Genomic DNA, 14192 nt, shown 5'->3' with positions numbered 1-14192 from the left:
ATATGAAGTTTCTGGTGCTTGAGGATGAGCTTAGACTTTGGTGGGCTCTTATGATACCAGGATCCCCCAACTTCACTAGTGTACCCGTGTCAACATGAGTACGGGTATGAGATCCTTATTGGATACTCCTTTTTTGCTTTGGATCTGGCCATTTGATTTTGATTGATTGATTTTTTTTTTATTTTCACATTCCTTGGCAAATACTTACATTGAAAAAAGATTTTACTGGTGGTGAACTTCTATAAAGATATTTTGAGAGAAGGGGGGCATGTAGAAATTGGACCTCTTTATTCAATTACTGGGTCCTGAATATCAAAATGGATGCCAATTCTAGGAACTCACTTGAACTTCAATTGTGAAAAGATCAAATAAAAGTTTTTTCTAGGCAAAACCTCTAACAAAGCTGGGAGGACTGCCCTATCCTTCATTGCGATTCTTAACCTCGCCCTGCTAAGATTGAATAGCTTCAACGTTCACCAATCAATTTCAGTTACCGTCCCCCATTGCTCCACAATTTTCTTCAGATGTACCTCAGACCATAGATGAAATGGCAACCCACGTAATTCGATCTAGCCTCCTCTGAACTTCCCCTCTATTTCCGAATTTTCCTTTGGCGACCACCTTCGCAACTAGACTATATTCCTTTCCTCAACCTTTAAATTCCTCAAATCATGGAGAAAGATAGCTTCCTTTGTTGTTTCAACGAAAAATACTCCTTTTCCACCTGAAATGGGTACAATTGTTACTACGCCTTTCTTCCCTAAGCTTCTCGCCACCAATCTTCCAACCTCAACCCAATTAACACTATCATCATTGCTTTCACACACCACGGCTTGCGCCCACCTCCCAACTGGAACGAGTCCACCTCTTCCTGGTCCTTCACCACTGACTGCTTTCGCGTAGGACCGGTGCAGAGAACCCACGTGATTGTGGGAACAACTTTCCCCTCTAAATTTCCTTCCTTTTTCGATTGCTTTCGAAGAGGGGACCACCATCATTGAAGACAACGCGCTTTTAAAATTCTCCCAACCTCTGCTCTTGTTGCCCTCAGGAATAATCAGAACAGAAGATTTTTTGTTGGTAGCGAACTCCGAGATCCTTATGAACCTTCCGTGGTTGTTGAAGCCAACTTCCATCAGGTGGACACTGCATTTTCCCCTGAACTTTCTGTTGAAACCCAGGTGGCTCTTCATTTCGATGGCTTTCGTCAAATGTTCAATCATCCACCCGACTGCATCCTTTTCAAAACCTAAGACAAAAACAGAGCCTCTATTGAGCTTTGTAATCGAGCACCACTTTCCTCCGTGCTCGCCTTCCAACCTAACCAAGAAGGTCTTCCTCTCCATCAAGACCTTCAACGTCTTCAAAGCACTTCCTCTTGAAATCACCATTCCAACTGTCTTCTTCCCTTGCTAGACAGCGAAAGTGATGAAGAACTGCAGGGTCAGGCTCCAGTGATTGCCTAAATGGATACTTAGTGCAGCTCATTGTACATTCTTACCTGAAACACTACAGATGCATCTCATTGAATGTTGTTACCCTTACCCCCATATTCATAAGTGTTATTTCCAACCTGACTATCACAGCCAGACGTTTTGGCCATATTCTTTTGCTCTATTTAACTCTGTTAGATTCATTGTTATTGATTGTGGTTATATATGAGCTTGTGGCAGTGAAATGATACTTTATTCTCTGTTTGTTTGGCCAGATTATTGTTTTTATTTTTTTGATCAGAATTTGGCCAGATTATTATGACTTTGTTTTTCTTCTTGCAGAAAGAGGATGTCCACCATTCAATAATATCTGATCTTCAGAATGGGAATGCGGAAACCAGGAGGCGGCTTGCTGTATACTGTTTGAAGGTGCATATTTTGTTTTGGTATATCTTGGGTTTCTTCTTTTCAACTTTTCCAATGTCTACTTTTTTCACTTCTTGGAATAGCGTCTGTTTTGGCTTTAAGAGTGATATATCCATTAAAAGGAAGAGCCCTATTATAGGAGTGTTATATGTAAGATAGTAGTCAGCTTGGCTTAAAGCTTGTGCTGCATAATATTTAGGATTACATTATGAGCCCAAATCCTATAAGCTTAAACTTTTAGGCTATGTTTGGTTCTTGGAAAATTTGAGGAAAAATGCAAAGGAAAGAAAATAGAGAGGAAAAGTAAAAGGAAAGAAAAAGTGAAGGAAAATAAAGAATAGAGTTAAAGATGATAAATTATTTTTATTTACTACTTCAAACTCATTTTATTTATTTTAACTCATTAATATAAAGATTAAATAATTTTAAAATGTATAAGTTTCTAACTAATTTTAATTATATTTAATTTTCTTTGGAATATTTTATAGGACAACTAAACATGAGAAAATCATTTTCCTTAGCATTTTTTTTCTTTCCTTTGTACTTTCCGGGAACCAAACATAACCTAAGGAAAATTGGTAGTTTAACATGGTATCAAAGCCCTGTTTGGTAGAAGCTCATGTTTTCAAACCTCACTACGAGCCTCTGTGGTTAGAGACTGATTGTGGTTGTTTACCTACGAGCTTGTGCCTCTTCACATGTGGGTATAAGGCTGCTTGTGAGGGAGGGTGTTATAGCGTATGATATACATTATGAGTCCAAATCCTACAAGCTTAAGCTTTTAGGAAAATTGGTAGTTCAACAAGGATAACCAATAATTTAGATGCCATTTTTTGTGCATAAGCATCCTTTTTTTTTCCTTTCCCACTTTTCAATAACAAAAGTATGATAGTTTGTGGATACCCAGACACCCGGCCCCCTACCCTGCTTCCAACAGAAAACATGTGGATGGAATAAGCATGTACTCCTACAGTGGTATGTTCCATTGTAGCAATGGAATGACTTTATGTTGCCTTGGTTGCTAAAATCAACAAGTTGTCCTCTTTTTAATTGTATTGGTGTTTTAATTAAGGTGAGGCACCATAAATTCTTTCTTGCCCTTCCATAAAAGCTTTTGTCAAACTAATTTCATATCTTGCCCATAATGCTTGTCAAGGGGGGCTTGCTCATAGTCAAGGGTGGCCTCCCTAAGCAACTCTTCTTCAAATGTCTTAACTTATAAGGCCTCTTCTTGATCTTACTCTTGTTCTTTATTTCTATTGTTATGTTCTCTTCCTATTATATATAGATTTTACAAACATAAACATGGTTTGATATATGTCATTTAGGCCTAGGTTTTATTTTAGATTATTCTATATCTGGTTGTCTTGACAGTCAAAGCATCATACTTCTTCCTTCAAACCTACTGTATACATAGTCTATTTATTTTGAAACCCCTCTGGTACATTGTGGAACCTTCTTCTATATGGTTCTATTTTTTATTTTTTTCCCTTCTTTTTAGAGGGCGGTGAAGGGTTTTTCTTAAGTGGTCAGTACTATTTCGAATTCTTGCATATAGCTAACAAGTCTGCACTATTTACATCAAATTACTGTGATTAAATTATTGAGAGGCATTAATTTCCTAAGAAATCTTTGACTATCCAGTGGCTTCACTCCTCTAGTTTTGTTTATAACACACTAGGGCAGACCAAAAATTGCAACTTACATATCTTGAATTTGGAGATTCACTCTATTTCAGCCCAACTTGACCCAGTCATGCTTGGCTTTGAAAATTTTAACCAATTTTGTAGTATGATTGAAGAAATGCTTGTTGATAAATTAAAATTGGTTCTGCCACACCCCACAAAATGCCAAACTGGACGAAAGAATCTTGTGTACATCATCATTTTTGGTCATTGACTCTCAATGACCTTATCTAAGGTCCAACAGCTAGTGAATTTATACACCAAAACAAATTTGATTAATAATACTAGGCATTATTTGACGGGATCCCATGTTTCTAGTTTTGTATTCTAGCCAATGTTTTAAAAGGCTAAAGGTAGTCTTGAGGCATTTTGCAAACATTTATTTTGCAAAATAAATGTTTTAGAGTGTTTGCTTGTTTTTCAGTGTATTTTTCTATAGTTTAGCTTTCTTTGGCGGGAGGATTCCTCATCCTTCTTTTGTACTTATTTTTATCTATCAATAAATCTTTGTGTTGTTTCCAATCAAAAAAAAAAAAAAAAGAGGCATGATGTAAGCCTTGAAGCAGAGTGAGGCATATGCCTCAACTTAAACAAATAAATAATTAAAATTATTAAAAAACTCATAAAATTGCAATAAAATTGAATAATAAAAAAGATATAAACTTCATAATGATAAGATTAATTATTTTTCATAGTTAATAGTTCTAATTTAGTTTCTTTTTCTCTCATAAAATGTAGCTTATGGTTTATTTTTCATTGTTAATAGTTCTGATTTTGTTCATTTTTCTCTCATAAAATTCGGCTCTCTCTCATGGTTTTACCAAATGGTTTTCAACATTACTGTTACTATCACTAGGATCCACCAAGGAGTATAATCATATCCAATTGCTATATTATCCTCCCCATTGGTGTTAATATCCACCCATTCATCTTTTTCTTTATCCACTAATTGTAGTGATATATTTTTTTATCAATCAATAATTAGATTATATATGAGATCAACCACTAGAACAATAAACAATTCCCTTATTTTTGATAGATAAAAAGAAAAATATATTACAAAGGGCTGCCAAAATAGCAACCCATGGTATACAAAACTTATATAACTACCACCAACAAGCACCATGATAAACTGAAGTTACAAAATAAAAAGGAACTAAGCCAACCCACCCTCACCAAGGGCCCAACTAATGTAGAAAACTAAAAAGAGTTAAGAGGAATATCATCTATACACCCTTTTGCTTCCGACCAAAGACAACAAACAAAAGAACTTTTTAAACTTTGGATTGAGAGCTCTTCCCCCTCAAAGGGAATTTTGTTTCTTGCCTTTCAAACTATCCAAAACAAGCATAATGGTCCCTCTCTCCACACCTTCTTGTGTTTCTTGTCCACAAACAAACCATGTCACCCTAATAAAGTCTCTTTAACTGACGATGGTAGCACCCAAGATACCCAAAAAAGGGCAAAAAGCAATTCCTACAAGATTCTCGTCTTTACGCAATGGACAAGGATATCGTCTATGGATTCTTCCTCAACATGACACAAAAAGCATCTATTCGCCAAAGACCACCCCCTTTTTTGGACTTGATCCAATGTTAAGGCTTTTCCCCAAGTCACCTCCCAAGCGAAGAAACTGACTTTAGGTAGCACCCACGCCTTCCATATGTTTCTCTAAGGAAAAGGGATTGATGTCCCCAGCTCCAAAGTAATATAGAGCGACTTCACCGTGAACTTCCCTTTCTTAGTCATTGTCCAAAGCGCCCTATCTTCCTTATTCTCAATCTCTCTTTTTACCTTCCATTTTAAAAGTTAATTGAAAATTAAGTAAATCTTTATTTTGTAAAAAGTTTAACTAAGTAGGGACCCAATACAAAATTCATGAAATCTATATTAGAAGTCCACAAAAGCATAGAGCATAGAACCCATTAAAAATCATTGAATATTCAGACTTATGTCTCTTATAAAATATATACCAAAAACCCCTTGGATATTTGAGGCTTAGGCATCAACAACCTTGAGGCTATAGGCTCAAAGTTATAAGCCTTGATAGGGTGAGGCTTAAGCCTTAGGGCTAATTTGTAGAGCCTTTCCTTGAGGCGAGCCTTGAGGCATAAGCCTCAATAACCTTTTAAAACATAGACTATAGCAACTCATAATTTTGATAGGCATATTAAGGGTTGGTTAGCTATGAATCTCACCCACTTCTTTTATTTTTTTGGCGATTTTATATTTTTAACATGATTGATGTGAACATATGATCACATATATTATAACTAATTGTAAGTTTGTGTTGATACCTAACTCATCAATATTTTCTTGCAAACTTCTTACTTTAGGCGATTGTTCTTTTTGCTTGACATTCCCTTACTTTTGTGCTTCTTCATAGAAAAAGCTTTTTTTAAGACATAAACATCATTTCTTTATTTTTACAGTTTAGAATTGAATATTATAGTAGTAAACCTGGGAACAATAAGAGGCAACTAAAAGGAAGAATAAACTTAGTAGTATTAAGAATGGTTGATAATGACTTATTTTAGATGGATCTGAAATAAAATTGATAATACTGAAATATAGTCCTTCGACATGATATTTGAACAATATACATATACCAAGTTCTAACCACCAGAATCGTTCTCAAGTACTGAGGGTGGAAAATAGTTATCATTATCAAGAAACCTTTTCATGTTAAAATCTTTTAAGTTTTTGAAAGGAGACCATTGATAATTTGAATAAATCCTACTAAGGGGTGGGGTGGGGATGTTGGTGAAGGATAGAATAGGTCTCAATTAAAGGTAATGTTAGGGTTGTTTAAGCACGATATACATTGTGGGCCCTAATATTAAAAGCTTAAATGTTTAGGAAAATTGATTACTTAATATGGTATTCGAAAGCTTGTAGGTCTAGTTTAGGTAACACCTAGGGAGTGAATAAGTGTTTAAACCTTTTTAGCCCAAAAATTATTTTTTAATCTTGTAATAATCACTTTTCAAATTAGGGAAACTTAAAAACAATCAAAACAAGAATACAAAATTTTTTACTTGGAAAACCACCCACACAATGCGTGGATGTATAACCATTGGATCAAAGACCTCTAATCACCAATCCACTATTTGAAATCACAATACACAGTTTTACTTGATCGAAAATACCCCTAAGTCTTACTCCCTAGTATCTCTGCACTTTACGTCCGCGACATAACACCATGTGTGCTCCTAGTGGATCTAACCTAAGCGCCTAAGGGGATCCAAATCTCTTTCTCAAGACTGAGAATGTGAAAACAAACGTCTTGACAGTTTGGAGTTTGGAGAAGGTTGCTTAGGTTTTTCCAATATTCACATTAAAAAGCAAAACCCTTTTTATCATAGTGTTTATAGGATAAAGGTACCTAATGGACTCAAATTAGGATGTCTAAAAGAAATCCAATTATAATTGTAAAATAAATCCAATTGCAATTATAAAATTAATCCAGTAACAATTGTAAAATTAGTTCAATTGCACAAAATTGGAATTCTATCATGAGCGCTTGAGCACCCTTAAAAGTTTTTAAAATCATTTTAAAAAACATTTTTGCTCAATTTAAAAAACCTTCAGTCCACTACATTTTTGCCACAAGAGCTTTGTCAGTGAGAGCATGTCATCTCCGACACTAGAAAGGGCTCTCGTTGTCTCTCGGCTACACTCATGCATTGAACAAAAAGTTAGTGACTGAACTTACAACATTTTTTGGAAATATATGCTAGAAAGGAGACCATGTTATATAATATAGCAAGATAGGATATAATAAAGAAAAATATACAACGAGGGGGTGTGCTAGCCTTTCAGAAATTAAAGACTTCGTTTGTGTATAATTTTTGGGGTTGGGCTAAAATGTATATTGATATGGAGTCGAATTCCCTTATAGGTTTCTTGGAATGGATAGCTTCCAAGTAGGGGTTGGGTTCTTTTGTTTTTTGGTTTAGGGTTTGTAGCCTTGTATACTCCCTGTATGCTCTTTGGCTTTTTGCCTTCGTTAATATAATCGTTTACTTATCAAAAAAGAAAAAAAAAAGAAAAATATACAACAAGAAGGATGATAAGCAAAGTGAGAAAAGGCGGTTTGTGTTTATAAACAAGGAGTAAAAAAGGGAGAAGAACTCTAACAAATAGGAGAGAGTCAGAATGGGATACTTCAAAAATCACATGCACAATGTTCCCTTGATGAATTTGTAGGATTGTCCTGTTTGGATTGATTGAGAAGTTGATTTAGTGAAGATTAAATCACACTCTTGGGTACACTCATGGATTCAACAAGAAGTTTGTGACAACTTACAACATTTTTTGAAAATACATACTAGAAAGGAGAACATATTATATAATGTAGCAAGAGATAATATAATAAAGAAAATATACAAAAAGAGTGAATAAACAAAGAAGGATGTGGAATTCTTCCAACAAGAAGGACGATAAGCAAAGTGAGAAAAGGCTAAGTACTCAATTTCCAATCTAGTGAAAGAATAATAAAAGGAATTCCTGAGAACACCTTGGTGACACACATCTAAAAGTTATAAGGTAATTTAGTCTTTCCCTAGCATCTCTGTCAATCTCTTCCTGTCCTAAAAATTATTGTACTCCTCTCAAGCCAGATAGTCCATCACATAGCAAGGATAGCCCCTCTTCACAAGAATACCTCTCTAGTGCTCTTCCTAAGCCAAAAGACACTTTGGAACATAATTCCTAACACACACTTTTAGGGCACAAAATAAAATTCATATTGTTCTTGATTATTTTAAGAAATATATGAGTTAATAATCTAAAAATTGTTGATAATTGTTTTCCTTGAAGTTGCTTGTTGGCTCACTCTCATAATTTTAAAAATATATGAGAAAAGTAAGCAAAATTCTGTGAGCCTCAATAGTTTCATTTACTCTTTTCTATGTGAAATTTGATATTAAACCTATTACATAAATATGTCTTCTCTATGCTTTGGAAGGAAGAGTTCAAGGCAAAAAAAAAAAAAAAAAAAAAAAGAATGTAACTCATTTGCTACACCAATGAACATTCTTTCTTTTTCGAATTGCAGGATGCTTATCTCCCACAGCGGCTTTTGGACAAACTGATGTTCATTTACAATTATGTTGAGATGGCTCGTGTTACAGGTGTCCCTATCTCCTTTCTTCTTTCCAGAGGGCAAAGCATTAAGGTTAATCATATACTTCTTTAGAACTGATGAATTATTGATGAGCGTGCAGAGGGATCGAACTTAAGGAATTACAAAAATCAACTATTATTTTCAGGTACTTTCTCAACTTCTTAGGAAGGCAAAACAGAAGAACCTTGTTCTTCCCAATGTCAAACAAGCAGGATCTGAACAAGGAACATATGAAGGTGCAACTGTAAGTTTATCATTCTCTCTGATACTTCATAAACTCAGTCATATTAACATTTGGGACATGACAAGAAATTAAGTATTTGGGTTAGTTTGGATTAATTTCCTATAAGATTTTAAGTTGTATTGCAGTCCTAAGTTTCTGATCCTTTAGATTATGGTTGTTTGGAAAATTGTTATAGCACATGATGATAGAACCCAAAAAAAAAATAGATTTCCTATAAAAATGGGGTATTAGCTTCTCTTTTTGCATTTTGACAACATTCAATTATGTACATCAACTTTTGGTTTTTTATAGTTTAGGTTCAGTCATTTTGAATTTGTGCTTCTACTGGTAAAGAGATTTGCTAGGCTTGTACTCTTCTTTCCATACTGAGAGGGATTGAAGGCTATTTAGGTAATCATGTTGTAGGTGCTCTATTTTGGCTACTGGCTCCTACTATGAAGCAAATACAGACTGTTTTTGACATTTTTCTAGTTTATAAGGAATGCTAATTAATTGATGAAGGAAAGCCTGTGCTATGAGATCTCCTTTAGCAAACACTTGGAGTATGTCTATTGCTTTGACATTGAGGGAATTTTTCTAATGTAGGTTTTGGAGGCGAACGCAGGATTCTATGAAAAGCCAATTGCAACATTGGATTTTGCATCACTATATCCATCTATCATGATGGCATATAATTTATGTTACTGCACACTGGTGATTCTTCTGATGATTTCTTTTATTTGCTGCAAAAAGCTACTTTTGCACATTTAGATTTGATTTGTATTATTTAAATGAATATTGGTCTGATTGAGAAGCTTTTATGGTAATTTATTTTATTTTATTTTTAATGGTCTCTGTCAAGGTAACACCTGAAGATGTTCGCAAACTCAACCTCCCACCAGAATGTGTCAACAAAACTCCATCCGGTGAAATATTTGTTAAATCAAGTTTACAGAAGGTTAATTTTTTTATAGTAATGTGGTTAAGCGTGTTTCCTATTTGTAAACATGAGTGAACTTTAGTAGTTGTTAAGTTTTCGTGAATATTATAGATTCACATAAATGAGAATATATTGCAATTTACTTTCAGGGCATTCTTCCGGAAATTCTTGAAGAACTATTAGCTGCCCGTAAAAGAGCAAAAGCAGATTTGAAGGTTTTTTTTTTCCATCTCTCTCCTAAGTATTTATGTGGGTTGTTTCTTATTAAATTTTTATGTTGCTGTCAGACAGTGTTATTGCTTTGTTATCCAGCTTTCTATGTTACTGATGGATCCTTTGTTTATGTAATTAATGGTATTTATCAATTTTTAGGAAGCAAAGGATCCTCTTGAGAAGGCTGTGCTAGATGGTCGTCAGCTTGCCTTGAAGGTAAATTATGTAACTGTTAATTGTGTTATCATTTCTTGTATGATTAATTTTATAGTTGTGATGATTTAGAGTTATATTTGAACTAGTTGTTTATCACTATTCCTATTGTCTCAAGTTCAATGGTTTTTGTTGCTTTTCCAGATAAGTGCGAATTCTGTATATGGGTTTACAGGAGCCACTGTTGGCCAGTTACCATGTATAGAGATATCTTCTAGTGTTACAAGCTATGGTAATACATACTACTATTTTTTGGCACTTGTACTGCTCAATATGTAAGCTTTTTTCTGGATAAGATCAGAAATACTTTGTTTTTTGAATAGTTCTTGATCTTATGAGTTGGTTATCCTTGTCAAGGTCGGCAGATGATTGAGCACACAAAAAAACTGGTGGAAGAGAAATTTACAACACTTGGGGGCTATGAACATAATGCTGAGGTATACCAGATGGACTTTTCCTTTTCTGATGTTGTACATAATTTCTTAAACAAGGTCATGCTAGGTATGGTCAAAGTTGATTTGACATAGATTTATGGGTATATTTCTCATGTGCATAATTAACATGCTCAGTGAGCAGTTCACCAAATTTAGAACTTGCCTAAATCAAACAACAGTTTTTTGATCAGCAAGCAAGAATATATTATAAAATTCAAAGGGAAACTGTACACCAAGGTACATAGGACGTATACAATGGGTATCAAAATGATTTGCTAAATGGAGAGAGAACATAAAAAACTACTCCCTCCCTCAGTTGGATCCCACCCAATCTACAAAATAAATTGAAGGCATTTGCCTAACCTAACTATGTTATTTGTTAAAACCCTTCCACATATTTGTACTCCTTGGCATGTCAACACATGCCTCACCCAGAGATATTTTCTATAGCATAGTACAAGATGCTTCCTTTAGTAGGTTTGTGAGGGATCTTTTGGTAAATTGCTGGCCTTTAGTAGGTTTGTGGGAATGCAGGTTGAAGGTCTTGAAAGCGAAATTTTGGTCCTTTTGCGGAGATTGGAGTCCAGGAAGAAGGGCAGAAGCTCTCAACATGGAAAAAAGAAAGTTTCAACCCCAAGGTCTAGATTTGAGAGAGAATTACCCAATCTTCAATGTTCCATCAATTATGATTTAACTACAAGGACCAGAAAAAGGGGTGGGAGCTCTTCGGTGAATTTTGTGAACTTTGTGGATGAAGATTAGAATCCTCTCTTGGAATGTAAGGGGTTTAAATGATGTGGATAAGCAGAAAATGGTGAGAGCTCTTATTAGTTCTCAGAGGGCAGACCTAGTTTGCTTGCAGGAAACTAAGGTTCAACATATGTAGGATTTTTTGTGAGAAAGTTGGGGATAGGCAGATTCTCGAATTGGAAAAGTGTGTATTCGAGAGGTCAATCTAGGGGAATTTTGGTTTTTTGGGATGATAGAGTTTTGGTGCTTCTAGAAGTGGAAATGAGCGTGCACTCTTTCTCTTGTAGGTTTAAGAATTGTGATGAAAATTTCATTTGGGTGTTCTCTGGGGTGTATAGGCTGGTAGGCAATGTTGATAAGGAGGAGTTGTGGGCAGAACTTGGGGACATCAAGGGGTTGTGGAGTGATCTTTGGTGCATTGGTGGGGATTTCAATGTGGTTAGATTTCCTAGAGAAAGGAGAAATAACTCAAGAATCCCTTTTGCAATGAAGTGTTTTTTAGAGGTCATTGAAGAGCTCCATTTGAGAGATTTACCCCTAGCTCGAGGGTGTTTTACCTGGTGTGGTGACCCAAATAGCAGATCCTTGTCTAGGAGTCACTTTAATGGTCTCTCTCAGAAGTTGTTGCCTAGGCCTACGTCTGATCTTGCCCCCATTCTTCTAGATGGAGGGAGGATCAAAAGTGGTAAATCTCCCTTTCATTTTGAGAACATGTGGCTAAGAGTGGAAGGGTTCAAAGATTTGGTCAAGAGTTGGTGGACAGGCTACACTTTTAGTGGCTCATTTAGCCACATCTTAGTCTGCAAGCTAAAGATGCTGAAGTAAGATCTCAAAACCTGGAACAGAGAGGTGATTGAGAATGTCTCTTTTAACAAAGAGGCTGCCCTCTTTCAAATTGGTTATTAGGATGCCAAAGAAAGAGATTTAGGACTATCCCCTGAAGAGTCGGAAGTTACAAAAAGGGTTGTGGAGGACTTTAGTAAGTGGGCAAGTATGGAAGAGATTTCATGGAGGCAGAAGTCACCATAGTTGTGGTTAAGAGAAGGTGATAAAAATTCACGGTTTTTCTATAAGATGGCTAATGCTTGGAGGAGGAGGAATGGAAGAAGGTTGACAAGGGAAGATGAGGTAAAGGAGGAGGTGGTTAACTCTTTCTAAAGAGTTTTGTTAGAAATTGATGAGTAGAGGCCAAGTATCAATGGGCTGCCCTTTTTGATACTAGACATTGAAGAAGCGAGGGCCTTGGCGAATCCTTTTTCAGAAGAAGAGATCCTTGCTACCCTTTCTAGTTTGTGTGGGGATAAGGCGTCGATCTAGATAGGTTTTCCATGGCCTTTTGGCAATTTTGTTGGGACATTGTAAAGTTTGAAGTGATGGGACTTTTTTCTGAATTTCATCATTTGGGTCTCTTTGAGTGAAGCCTGAACGCTACTTTTATTGTACTCATTCCTAAGAAAGGGGGTGCATAGGATTTGAGGGACTTTTAGCCTGTTAGCTTGGTGAGGAGCCTTTATAAGCTTCTAGCTAAAGTTTTGGCTAATAGGTTGAAAAGAGTGGTTGAGAGAATAGTTTCAAATTCCCAACATGCTTTCGTGGAGGGTAAACAAATCTTGGATGCATTCCTCATAGCTAATGAAACCTTAGATTCAAGGCTTAAGAGCTCTAAAAAGGAGGTCATTTGCAAATTGGACATTGAAAAGGCCTATGACCATGTGAATTGGGAGTTCTTATTAGCAATCATGGAAAAAATGGGCTTTAGGGCCAAATGAGTTAGGTGGATGAGGTGGTGCTTTTCGATTTTGATTAATGGAACTCCTACTGGGTTCTTTGCTAGTTTTGGAGGTCTGAGATAGGGAGACCCCCTTACCCCCTTTCTTTTCATTTTGGCAATGGAGTTGCTTTCTAGTATATCGAAGAAGGTTTTGGAAAGAGGCTTCATTCAAGGGTCTTAACTAGTGGGAGAGGAGGAGTGGGAAGGATTGTGTCCTATCTCCTTTTTGCCAATGATACTTTGATTTTCAGTGACTCAAACAAGGAGCATTTAGAGGCCTCGAGTTCGGTGTTCATGTGGTTCGAGGCGATCTCTGGCTTAAAAATTTATTTGGACAAAAGCGAGCTAATCCTAGTTTGAGAGGTCTCTAATATAGAGGATTTGGCAAGGGTGTAGGAGATGGCAAGAAGGTGAGGTTTTGGAAAGATAGGTGGTGTGGGGAGGAACCTTTAGCTATGACATTTCCAAAGCTGTTTTCAATTGCCATTGATAAAGAAGCTTGGGTAGATCAGATGTGGGAGTAGGCTAGGGGGACTGGTTGTTGGAATCCAATGTTTATAAGACAGATAAATGATTGGGGGTTAGGTGAGGTGGAAGGGTTGCTTAGAAGATTGCAAAGGCATCTGATCAGTGAAGGAGTAGAGGATGTTATAGTTTGGCAGTTGGGGAAGGGGGGGGGGGGGGGCACCTTTTCTATCAAATCTTTCTACTCCTTAGTAGGTTGTTATCTGAATGGTTTCCCCACAAGCTTGGTGTGGAATCCTTGGGTGCTGATGAAAGTTGGCTTCTTTGCTTGGGAAGCAGTTTGGGAAAAAAATTCTGACTCTAGATTAGCTAAAAAGGAGGGATTGGAGTCTTCCAAAGAAATATTATTTATGTAAGGGTGAAGAGGAGTCAACAAACCATATTCTCCTTCATTGTCTTAAGGTAAGCATGTTATGGCACCTTATTTTGGCTATTTTTGATGTTCAATGGG

The 14192-nt window shown here is 36.2% G+C and overlaps 1 protein-coding gene across 4 annotated transcripts in view; it reads left to right on the top strand.

Annotated features, from left to right (window-relative positions):
• Positions 1-14192, top strand: part of LOC100246530 (DNA polymerase delta catalytic subunit) — a 65881-nt gene that overhangs the window by 13468 nt on the left and 38221 nt on the right. For all 4 annotated transcript variants that reach the window (XM_010651045.3, XM_002264349.4, XM_059736546.1 and 1 more), the window contains exons 12-20: positions 1776-1862; positions 8604-8723; positions 8818-8916; positions 9502-9609; positions 9758-9853; positions 9985-10050; positions 10208-10264; positions 10406-10493; positions 10619-10698. In XM_010651045.3, coding sequence (XP_010649347.1) covers positions 1776-1862; positions 8604-8723; positions 8818-8916; positions 9502-9609; positions 9758-9853; positions 9985-10050; positions 10208-10264; positions 10406-10493; positions 10619-10698 — 801 coding nt within the window. The remainder of the gene's footprint in view (positions 1-1775; positions 1863-8603; positions 8724-8817; positions 8917-9501; positions 9610-9757; positions 9854-9984; positions 10051-10207; positions 10265-10405; positions 10494-10618; positions 10699-14192) is intronic.

The sequence above is a fragment of the Vitis vinifera genome, chromosome 4 (genome assembly GCF_030704535.1).
Source record: "Vitis vinifera cultivar Pinot Noir 40024 chromosome 4, ASM3070453v1".
Lineage (NCBI taxonomy): Eukaryota > Viridiplantae > Streptophyta > Magnoliopsida > Vitales > Vitaceae > Vitis > Vitis vinifera.
The sequence above is the reverse complement of the archived record's forward strand: the minus strand, read 5'-3'. Positions and strand labels throughout refer to the sequence as shown.